This window comes from Halichoeres trimaculatus, unplaced genomic scaffold, assembly GCF_033239565.1.
Source record: "Halichoeres trimaculatus isolate MK-OKI-2021-1 unplaced genomic scaffold, fHalTri1.1 fHalTri1_scaffold_11, whole genome shotgun sequence".
NCBI lineage: Eukaryota > Metazoa > Chordata > Actinopteri > Labriformes > Labridae > Halichoeres > Halichoeres trimaculatus.
Window position 1 is genome coordinate 19,235,325 of NW_027437189.1, and position 10,862 is coordinate 19,246,186.

A 10,862-nucleotide genomic window follows, 5' to 3' on the forward strand; every position below is an offset into this window, starting at 1 on the left:
ACACAAAACAATCAATCATCTTGTGATCATTACAAGGTCTTGATATCAACTCAGTGAAATGATTCTGGGTCTCTTTTTTTTTTTTTTTTTTACATTTTCTCCTCAGATTCCCCCTCCCTCTGACTATAAGGCAAATAGGTTAAAAAAGACGATTACACTCAATTTTTTTTTTTTACAAAATCATCTTTAAAAAATGATGAGCTACAAAAACTGTGGACTGAAGTGCAAATATTTCAGTTTCACTGGATATTGATGTTGGCCAACACTTTGAGTGTTAGATTGGTCTGAATTTCTCTCATCAAAGTGCACAAAGGAAAACAAATCATGAAGTGCTTTAAAAAACAAATAAAAATAGTGGCACCTAGTAGGCTTCAGTAGTGAGTGCACTATGCTGTCAGTGTTAACTTAGCTGGATAATCTTGAAGCCAAGTCAATTCAAATAAATCATCTTTTTAGTCTTGTAAAATGAAGATTAATATATGATGTAGTTGTACATGTAAGCTTTAGCAGGTCTTGCCAAAACAATCATAAAGTGCTCTTATTGGCTATGCCTTATTTTTTGTCAGCATGTCAAATAAAGTGTACCATGCTATCCTCGCATTCTTTGGGCACAGTAAGCTTGTAGTTATGGCAAACTAGCTTGTAATTGTCTCCTCCATTGTTGTCCCAGTATTCATCCCCACACACTCTGTACCTGATGGCAAACTGTAACACTGCACCTGGCTGCAGAAATGGAGGAGCAGGCAGGTGAAATTGAAATGTGTCACAACTTAGTTGCCACCCTCCTCCTTCCAAAGTCTTGGTTGTATTGGACACCCAAGAAGCCTTAATTTCAGTGCAGCTTTTCCACTCTGTAAACGTGTAGCGAGCTGTTACTGTCTTCTCAAAGTCCAAATTGAGGACCTGAGTGATAACCATTACACCCAGTTCTGAACACAAGACTCTCTCAAGACAAACTTTCTGCTGACCTAGATGATGCAGGAACCCTGGGTTGTCACCAGGCTGTTGGTCAAAAGCTGGTCTCAGGTATGGCAAAGATATCTCCAGATGCTTTCCATCTGCTAATTCTGCACCCATCAACAACCTAAAGGTGACATGGTGTGGTACAAATGGATCCTCCCCTGATTTAAAAAGCTTGATGTCTTCCAGATCAAGCCCCAAAGAATCAACAAACCGTACACCAACATTTCTGCATTTCCTCTTCTTCTGTGTGGTGGAGGGCAAAGAGCTTGACCGCTGTCGGATGATGGGTTTAGGTGGTGGTTCACAAGAGGGAGTGTGGTGGAACCCTTGTTTCATGGGCTGAGAGACTCTGGGACTTGGAGGTCGGATTGGAATTGGCTTTTTTGCTACATTAGGTTGGCCAGCTCGAAGCATTTCCGTCAGGTTGATTGTCATGCATGGTCTGGACACCCTGTTGCAAAGGCTGGATATTTGCTCTTCAGATTTTGAAGGACGAATCCTCTCATGTCCAATAAACCAACCGCTATCCATGTTTTGCGAGAGTTGGTGTCCTGCTCACCTGTGGATAAATTGGTAAAACATGGTGTTTTAGTGCGATACAAAGTGTTCACAAACAGAATAATCTATGAAACAAAGCATACACTGATAACACAGAAGTAACAGTTTACCCAAAATACGTGCTGTTCTGGTGCAAATTTGATTAAAACAACATTTATGCTGTTCTTTAAAATGTACGGACATACTGTATCCTCAGGGAAAGGGGTGGGCGTGTACACTGGGAGTACGTGCCTGAATGCATACAGCCAACCTCTTTCCCCCCCTCTCTGAACATTGAGAGCAAAGCTGAAAGAGCCGTTTGTTGTTGTTGTTTTTTTTTAATTAAAAGACACACATTGCATCAAAATAAAGAAATAAGCTCTTGTAGACCTATGCTGTAGGGTGCAGCCCGAGGTTGATCCTCCATTTAATGAAGTGGTGTTGGAGCTGCGCGTTTCGGTGCACTACGGAGTCTCGGCTGCTGGCAGCATTTGCATAACCTGATTTTAAAACTCTTCCAGACCACCAGAAGTTCCGATATGGCTTTCACGTCTATTTCGTGACTCGATGGAAATCAGCAATCATGCGCGCAGTTAACAGGAAACTACACGGGGAACATTTTTAACTGGAGTACTATGGGAGTTTGAGTCGTTTCAGATATGCACTTGTTTTTTTTTTCTCTCGTCTTATATCAAACCTCAAAATTTAGAACTTTTTGTTTCGATGCTTGTATTCTTATACATTTTTAATGGCAATAAAACTTATCAGAGACAGTTTACGTCTTGATTTTGAAAGCGCAACCAGGGTATTTTCACTTCAAGTCCCATGATGCACCTCCAGTGCCCAATACGATCCAGGCGGCAGCCAGTCAGTAGCAGGTAAACAAACCTATCTGCTCCTTCGGAAGGCGAGCCAAACAAAGCGTATGCGCCGTCTGAACGTCTTGCATTTTTAATGGCGATGGAGATGATAGTCGATAAAAAGGTGCGTCAGCTGTCACAATTTCATTAACAGAGACCCCGAATTATTGTTCAGTACAGGCGTATCGACGGTAAACAGAAGGACGAGCTGAACCTGCAGTGGAGAAACGAGCGATTTCGTCTGCGCATGATGCATTGCAGCACTTTCGAGAAAATGGGTGTTTTAAGCCTCATTCTCAGGATAGGGTACATGATCCGGGATGTCGGTTGGGTTCTTTAGCTACCGTATTATTTAATTGTCCTGGATTCTACACAACATACCATCTGTGCGACCTGCAACATGGGGCCCATCATGCAGGAACGCACAGCATCCACGACCCTGAAACGTGTCGTCTCCAAAGATAAGATTCGGGTAAAAAATACTGAAAACAGCCTGCCAGTTACCAGGTAATCCTCTTTTTACAGTGATTCATCCAAAACGAGAGTGAACTCGGCATGTTATGTCTCAGAATTTGTTTGTGGGCGGGCCTTAAGAACCGTTAACATGTTTCCACAGTTCAAAGAAAGGTAACAAGGTGAAGAAAGGAACGGGTCAAATGAAGAACGGCCTCCCAGGACCAGGACAGGAAAAAGACACACTGTCCACAGTTCAAAAGGTAAGGAAAAGTCTTCTTAATAAAGTAAAGAGGGATTATGTTCCAGCTTTTCTCCTAAGATAAGAGAGATTCTGGGGGAAGCGCCAGAATCTGAGCTCTGTGCAGCTCTTTAATCTACTGCTAGAATAAACCGATGATTTCCAATAATGCTCTTTTACAGGGTGCACAGTCAAAAGGAGGCAGGTACAAATCTGGCACTGCACGGAATACAAGCAAACTCTCCAGGTGTGAGCACAATCTTACTGAAAGCTTAGCCTCAGTTCCAGTAAATCCCAAACAGCTTTTCTTCACACTTGTCTGTCTCTTTACAGCCCCGAAGAAGAAGATTCAAGACCTCATCGCAAACACTTATCCATGCACAGGAAAGAGGAGAAACATGAAAATCAGCGGTTGTCACAATGCAGCAATGAGCTCCATCCAAACCATGGGGGGATGGGAAAAAACAGACGAGCCCTCTCCCTACCTCTGTCTCCAATATCAGGTCTACGACACATGCCATCACACCCCCTCACACACTCCCCGGCCCCCACCCCAGAGACCCTTCAGCAGCAATACAGCCAAAAGGATGTCGACACTGACAGTGCCAGTGATCTGTCGGACTCCGAGAGGCTGCCTGTGCTGCCCTCTCCCTGTACCCCCTGCACCCCTCCTCACCTCAATCTCCGTGCCGAGGTCATCAACACCAACGACTTTCCCCCTGATATCCCAGGTCCCCGTGGGTGTGTCGGAGATGAAAGTGAGAGTGAAAAACTCAGCTACAGTTACTCTGACTTTCTGCCTCCTCCCTTCAACAGCTGGAGCCTGAGACAGCTGGCAGTGTTCCTTTACACAGAGGGCAGAGGGGCCCCCAGGCCCAAACCTGTAGGGCCTTTAGAGAAGTACCTGGAGAGGCTGCTGAAGCTTGAGTGGCTACAGATCCAAACAGTGCAAGCAGAAAACAGCCGCCCACCTGGAAGCCGTCCGAGACCCCAGAGTTTTCCCTCTGCCACCACCGCACACCCACCCAGGCCTCACACAGCTCCATCTTCTCGTCTCAACTCCCCTAAAGGTCTGCGGCAAAGCCAGCGAGCCTTCCCATTTGCACCTGTTATCAACCCTCCATCACCTGCCTCAGCCCAGCACCAGCACTCCCGCTTCCCAATGTGCCCACATTGTCACATTCGCTACCCCCTGTGCAATGGAAGCTGCTCTGCCTATGCCTACCAGCGCCATTCGAGGCTCAGTCCACTGCTGGAGCGCAGAGCCAGAGCTGGAGCACCAGCAAAGAGGAGCAGCAGTGAGACTCGTGCAACCTCCAATGAGGGTAGAAGCCCCGGAGGACAAGGTGGTGGAGGGGGAGGAGGAGCCCAGACACCAGTTAGCCCCTCAGCTGGGCGGAGTCATCTTAGACACATGCAGGCTGCAGGAAATGCCCGCAAGCAACCCCAGGAGTCTGGAAGCAACCCAAACAGCAGGGGTCCAGTGAGGAAAAGCCGTGTCCGAGCTAACTCTGAGACAGATGTGAAGAAGGAACCTGGTGGTAGCAAAGCCACTGGTGCAGAGAAACGTGTCTTTGCTGCAAGCAAGAGAGAGGTCATCACCTCAAAGAGAGCGGAAAAGGACTGGCAGAGGACAGAGGCTGGAGGGCAAGCCTCTAAAACTGCCATGAAGAGATCTGTTAAAGAGCCACAGTCTCTTTCCAAAGCGCCGCTTACTAGTAAGCAGAATGGCAAAACAAAAAATGTGCACTTTGTCGCAAAGTAACCTGTATACACCTACACTATAGCGCTTTACTTAGTGTTTACTTGGTACAGGAGCTTGAACCTATGCTTGCTTTCTGTGTAATCTGTGTAATACTAACATGAAACTGTTGTACAGCAGTCTAAATCTGTGGTGTACAACCTTCAAAAGGTCAAAACTAACCAGTGGTTTTGCAGCTAGAATAGAGATAAAACAGCATGACTTCAATGGATAACACTTAAATAGAACAGAAGTATATATAAACGTTGTATTCATTCAAAATGAACAGTAGGTACGCAGTCTTAATTTTGCACTGTGTGGAGAGAAAAGGCGATGACAACCTTCAACACTACGGGACTTAAACATTGCTTCTCTGTCATTCCAACTCTGTTGCACTGCAAAATCTTTTTTCCTTGTGCTACCAACTTAAAAAAAAGATTGAACAAGTATCTACTGTACCACAGCTTTCAGTTTACTGAAGATCATTGTCTTTGGTTATCCAATACAATCGTAGCTATTACAAGTAGAGTTTTGATGTTGAAAAGTCTTTGTTTTTAGTGCTACTGCTTTACTTGATGTTGCTCTTTACTTTTTCTTTGGTGCCTCACGTTTCAGGTCACATGTTCAGTTGGAGCATCTATGGCTGACATGAATGAGGTGCAGTGGGTTGTGTGTTGTAATGAAGTTGTGCAGGTTGTTTCAGAAATATTTGTGCAATTGATTCATTTCATTTGTTTCAAGGGCTTTTCATGTTTGAACAGCTTGAATTGTAGTCTATGATGATGGACTGTATTTTGCATAGAGCTGAGCTCTTTCTATCATTGAGGACAGTGTAATGTTTGCTATGAATGTAAATGCATATTTTTCCAAATTTTGTATACCATAGTTATATTTATGAAAAGTGTTGTGGTTGACCTGTTCTCACCATTGTCATTATTATGTTTACATTTTCATGCACAAATAGAAAATATTTAGCAAAAGAGCTGATTGTAGTATAATGCTGTACCACTGGGTTATTCCTATGAGGATTTAAAACCCTTCACAACAGATATGTCGTTACAGGTTATGGCCCTTCTTATCACCTCCATCTTCCACTGCATACTTGAAGTATGTAGAGAACTGTGTTTACATTAGAGTGTCTTTGGTTTGTCATGACTTACCATGTGCACCGAATTCATGTACGCATCACAATGTAAATAATGTGATATGTAAGCATACTGCACCCCTCCTCTTAATGTGTATGTAAAGTATCAAAGCCATAGATAAGGGACCAGGAGTGGCAGTGTTATTCTGAATGTGTACATTGAGAAGACAAGCACGCAGAAAGATTGTGGTATGTATTTTCACAACGTTGAATGCAAGTATTTGTAAGGCATAGAAATAAATGTTTTGCACTCAAGGTACATTGACGCATTGGCTATTCTTTTGGACATATTGAAAATAAAGGGTTCATTACTGTTCAATATAAATCATTTGTAGGATAACAGCAAGCTTAGTGCCTGAAAAGTTTATGCTTATACAATCAGCAGAAGGTAGTAGTTACTTACTCTGTAATTAAAATGATACAAGTTTTTCCATGATACTAAAGTATTCATTAGTTTGAATACTTTCTTTTCAACTAAGGTACTTGGCATTTGACTAAATTATCACAAATCACATCATTCAGGATAACACTTGTGTTAATCACTCATTTGTCTTCCCTGAAGCCTGCACAGTAACAAACACCCAGTAAGTTTTTGCGCAGTATGCCCTCAAATGATGTCTCACATCTTTCTCTGGCCAGGAAATGGTTTAAAAAGTCGGCGGAGTTGCTTCTCTCTGTCATTTATACACCCTGCAAAAAATCAAACACAAAAACCCAATTAATTTACAGGACTGTTATTACAGTCCCTTGTATTTTTTTCATCTCAAGAAAGAGAGTTTTTCTACAAACAGCACACACTTGTTACCTAAGTGGGTGTTGGCTGTGAAACATGAAATGCCAAATGTTTCCATGTTAACATCCTCTCTGAAGACAGGCCCATCATTCCACATGAGATCATAGCCACCCACCCTTTTTTCTTTGCCAGTGAGCCTAAAAAGAAAAAAGAAAAAACAAAACAAAACACAAATTAGGTAACAGCATCAGCATGGCAGAAGGATTCAAAAGTAGCACATTGTGATCTAAAGGGAATGGGTTGTTAATTGACGCTGTGACACATAAGTTCTTCTTTCCACCTCTGTTCTTTACTACAATAATTAATGAACCAGAGCTTTTGGGTTTAAATGACTCAGTATTATGATCATTAAATGTTTCAAGTGAACTGGGAGTCCTCACACATTTTCTTCAGTACAAAAAACCTTTACCTTCCCTCCATATCAACAACATTCAAAGTGTCCTCCAGCAGCCGGCACTTCATCTCATAATCCTCTTGACTACTTGGTGTGTGTGAAGGAGAAGCATTCACCTCAATTAACCACCTGGAAAGAGATGGAGGGTGGCGACATTCACCAAACATTTACTCAGCATTCGAGGTCGGCATTAAGCCAATCTACGTGGATAAGCAAACAGCTCAATAAGTTTGGTGGGATTAGGATTTTGAAGAGATGCTGTCTTTAGTGAATTTGCTTGTGTGAGTCTTTGTGTGTGTGTTATTATTTACAGCAGGATTGCATTCTTGTCACTTTTTCAAATATGCTGTGCAGATTTATGAGGTTATTTATACATAGTAATTTTTGGAGTCAAACACAAGCAGATTTACAGCTTTGTTTTTAGGTATTCAGGGAAGGCGAGTCAACCTTGTGCCATGTTTGCTTGTCTCTGCATGTGCCTCCTTCTGCTTGCTTGTAAATAAGCACTTCTAGATCTGTTTAGACCCTATGAGTACTTACGGTTTAAGGTTCTCGTCCAGTAGGATGTCATAGCCATAGAGCTCAAAGCAGTGTTTGTCATTAATGATGACCTTTTGTACACTCTGTAAACTACAAACAAATATGTTATCCATCTCTTTAAACAGGGTCTCTACTGTCTCTCTGCCATGTTTTGCGGTCAGATATCTTCGGAGTTGCTGCATCTGCCACTTACATCCCTATTCAGGGATGAGGGGAAAAAAAGCAAGAAGTAAGTTAAGAGAGTGAGTGAACAAGAATTTACATCTTTAAAAGAAAAGTTATCTATTATCTAATATTCTTAAAGTTAAACCTTTTCGGGATCATAGTCTGGTGCTGTTTTCTGGACAGCCACATTAGTGAGGTGCATATCTGGAAAAGGGTGTTAAGTACAATGCAGGAAGCTGAATTACATACTTTTTTCTTAGGAGTGACAATAGCTGCAAAAAATACCACTCCCAGAAATTGGGTCATCTTGAGCTTCTAATAACTGTAGAACCACATTGCTAGGATCTTTACCAATCAAATTAATGTTGAGTGTGGAAAAAAAGGATACACTTGTCATCAATAGTGCTGAGGGAGAAGCGGGTGTTTGAGAAGCGAGCAAAACCATCACGGTATAGCCAGGCTTTCAGGGGAACATACTGAAAAACAGCATACACACAAACACTCAGGTGAACAGTTAATTTGGAATTTTGTAGATGAATTATTGGTTATGTTCTGTGTGTACCGAAGTTACGAGAACGTAGACCCTGAGATCAAATTTTCTGCCTGTGGAGAGGAACAAAATCATATGTTACAATTGATTTGCTCATCTGTCGTCTTGTTTGTAGTAACTCCACCATGAGTTTTATTCAGTTTTTTTGTTCACATGATTTTTTAAAAGGTTAACAAGAGTTAACGTATTTATTTTTCCAACCATTGATCAGGTAGGGGTTTTCTATGTAGCGTTGTGCCACATAGCTTTCCACTTGAGCTGCATCCTTCTGTTCCTCTGAGCGGGTGCCATCCTGTGTAAACACTACAGGTTGTCAATCAACATGTAATTCTGTATCCACTATGTCTATTGGAAGATGTTAATATTACTCTCACTTCATTCATAGAACATTACCTTCTTCCAGTCAGTTATGTCTTTCAGTTTTCTGAACAGGAAAATACCTTTCCCTTGGGATTTTGCCACCTAAATGAACAATCGTTAAGTTCAGAGCTTGAATGCAGTTTGATGCCGAGTTAATTTGAGCTGAATTCAATTCTGTGTTTAATATATGTAGGCTGCTTTAGCTAACCGGCTTCATGATCCAAGTGCTGCCAGGGCTTCTTTTGAACTCCTCTACAAAGAGATGATACTCGCTGGGCAGTGCAAAGGTGCAGGGGAAAAATTCACATTTAGATGCCTCCATGCAGCCAGCATCCCTTTCAAGATTTTTTCGGTATCTCTTGAGATTTTTCACCATGAGGTTTTTGCGAGTCAGCTGTTACATAAAACAGACACAAAGAAAAAGAGAGAAGGTGGTGTGAATGGCATTTGGTACTGCTACTGAAAATTGCTGTCTGTTGTTTCAAAGCATGCTGGAATAATGACGCCTCACCTCATAATGGTTACGGAAGTGGTTTATTCTTACATGCTCCTCCATATAGGAGTGATCAAAATTCTCCCTGAGCCAGCCTACATCACACCAGTTAAAGTCCCATTCACCTTCACTGTGAAGTAAATATTAGACTCTAGTCACAAGTATGATGGAGAGGGTTATCATTAAGAGACATCCTCACTTACTCTTTGACCTCAACCCAGCCTGGTCTCTGGCGCAGGACATCCTGTATGGTGTTGAGTAGGCCACATTTGTAACGCACACAGCTTCTTCCTTCCCTGAGAGGACAATATTGTCTTAGTTGCAAGCACATGTCTGTTAATTTATCACCAAGTTTGGAAACCCACTCACCGGTCCTCGTTTTTGGTGACGTCATTTTTAAATCCAACTGTCTGAAAATGACAGAGACAGTACTGAATACTTAAATGTTCTACATTAACTTCTCTGGTGTGCTACGACATTACTAGTTATGTAGCATTACTCCGTTGTCAAATTACGTTAATTACTGTAAATAAGCACACGTTAATTTTCTTGTAATGCCATCTAATGTTAGCCACTCGTTGGGTACGCAGCAACAGAAACATTAAGCCAAGAAGTGGCATTAAGTTATCATGTTTGTGAATTTCCATTCAACGCCGGTGTGACGATATGTGCACACAGTTATTTTATTTACCTTGTATTTTGACATATAGGCGCAAAATAATAAAATTAGGAAAAGTAACGAACGCTATATTGGGTGTGTGGAGGTAGCAAGTTAGCAGGCCGGTCCCAGTAGGCTAACTTATCCAGCAGTGTTTGACAACTGTTGCTATGGCAACGACAAAAGGGGGTATGTCCCCCTTTTTAGTACCATGCTATTATTTATTCTTTTCTTTTGTTTTCTTTTGTTTTCTTTTGTTTTCTTTTTAAAGCTTTCTCTCCAAGAAAAATGCAGATCATATGAAGGTACGTATACATTCATTTTTTTGTGTGTCTAATTTGATACTTCTTCCAATACTACATATTGTAAACACAATCTATCTGGCTGCACTCATATTTATTAGAATATGAGTAAATTGATGGTCTCATTAAAACATTATTTTAAATAAATGGAAAGTTGTTTTATGTTTTGTTTTAATTGATTTGTACTAGTACTACTGGTGATTGATCAATCCAAATGTATAACGGGGCATTATTGTGTTGACCCATGAGAGGATGTCCTTGATGAAGTTCTCAATTTTACAACAGTAATTATTGGGAAAACTAGTTGGATTGCTTTTACTCATATATATGCATTATAGACCAAAACCAAGCAAAAACTCCAATGAAAACTGCACCCTCAGCTGTACCACAAAAAGGCCACTTGGGAGCGCTAAAACATTATCCATCTGAACGGAGGCCTTTAAGAACGTACATTTATTTCATGTCCCTTCCCTTTGTTCATTCTTTTCCTTTTTTAATTTCTTTTTTTTTGTACCATTAAATATACCATCCTTAATTTAGATTTTTTGGTATTTGTGCTGGCTTTTTTAATAAATTAATATGACCAGATGTAACTTTATTTGTTTTCACACCTTTATCCCTCTTACACTTTTATAACAAGGTATCAGTTCATTCCCCCCAAACCCTGT

At 41.3% G+C, this 10,862-nt stretch overlaps 3 protein-coding genes across 4 annotated transcripts; 1 reads left to right on the forward strand and 2 right to left on the reverse strand.

Moving 5' to 3' along the window:
• Positions 1–16: 16 nt before the first annotated feature.
• ppp1r3da (protein phosphatase 1, regulatory subunit 3Da) lies at positions 17–2,144 on the reverse strand. Of its 2 annotated transcripts, none has more exons than XM_074681072.1 (2): positions 1,891–2,144; positions 17–1,522 (listed from the first exon to the last, which is right to left on the reverse strand). In XM_074681072.1, exon 2 carries the CDS (start codon positions 1,492–1,494, stop codon positions 571–573), a length of 924 nt encoding a protein of 307 aa, XP_074537173.1. In that variant the 5' UTR covers positions 1,495–1,522; positions 1,891–2,144; the 3' UTR covers positions 17–570. The 2 variants fall into 2 exon arrangements, with proteins under 2 accessions (XP_074537173.1, XP_074537174.1); XM_074681073.1 differs by lacking the exon at positions 1,891–2,144 and adding an exon at positions 1,632–1,791.
• A 193-nt stretch (positions 2,145–2,337) lies between these two features.
• Positions 2,338–6,140, forward strand: fam217ba (family with sequence similarity 217 member Ba). The gene is made up of 4 exons (XM_074681066.1): positions 2,338–2,867; positions 2,977–3,076; positions 3,237–3,301; positions 3,388–6,140. The coding sequence occupies exons 1-4, from the start codon at positions 2,761–2,763 to the stop codon at positions 4,817–4,819; spliced, it is 1,704 nt and encodes a 567-aa protein (XP_074537167.1). The 5' UTR covers positions 2,338–2,760; the 3' UTR covers positions 4,820–6,140.
• Positions 6,141–6,161: 21 nt separating this feature from the next.
• Positions 6,162–10,048, reverse strand: ttll9 (tubulin tyrosine ligase-like family, member 9). The gene is made up of 14 exons (XM_074681070.1): positions 9,926–10,048; positions 9,604–9,644; positions 9,438–9,530; positions 9,253–9,364; positions 8,950–9,135; positions 8,775–8,843; positions 8,583–8,673; positions 8,394–8,434; positions 8,220–8,307; positions 7,977–8,035; positions 7,667–7,863; positions 7,142–7,255; positions 6,745–6,869; positions 6,162–6,629 (listed from the first exon to the last, which is right to left on the reverse strand). Exons 1-14 carry the CDS (start codon positions 9,938–9,940, stop codon positions 6,559–6,561), a joined length of 1,302 nt encoding a protein of 433 aa, XP_074537171.1. The 5' UTR covers positions 9,941–10,048; the 3' UTR covers positions 6,162–6,558.
• Between the last annotated feature and the right edge of the window lie 814 nt (positions 10,049–10,862).

What these genes read in the sequence shown, in the direction of transcription:
- ppp1r3da (XM_074681072.1), bottom strand. Translation starts at nt 1,494, where the DNA reads ATGGATAGCGGTTGGTTTATTGGACATGAGAGGATTCGTCCTTCAAAA.
- fam217ba (XM_074681066.1), top strand. Translation starts at nt 2,761, where the DNA reads ATGGGGCCCATCATGCAGGAACGCACAGCATCCACGACCCTGAAACGT. An exon ending in AACAGCCTGCCAGTTACCAG is followed by an intron (nt 2,868 to 2,976) that starts GTAATCCTCTTT and finishes ATGTTTCCACAG; the next exon opens with TTCAAAGAAAGGTAACAAGG. An exon ending in AATACAAGCAAACTCTCCAG is followed by an intron (nt 3,302 to 3,387) that starts GTGTGAGCACAA and finishes GTCTCTTTACAG; the next exon opens with CCCCGAAGAAGAAGATTCAA.
- ttll9 (XM_074681070.1), bottom strand. An exon ending in GGCTGGGTTGAGGTCAAAGA is followed by an intron (nt 9,365 to 9,437) that starts GTAAGTGAGGAT and finishes TTTACTTCACAG; the next exon opens with TGAAGGTGAATGGGACTTTA. An exon ending in GTTGTTGATATGGAGGGAAG is followed by an intron (nt 6,870 to 7,141) that starts GTAAAGGTTTTT and finishes TTTTCTTTTTAG; the next exon opens with GCTCACTGGCAAAGAAAAAA.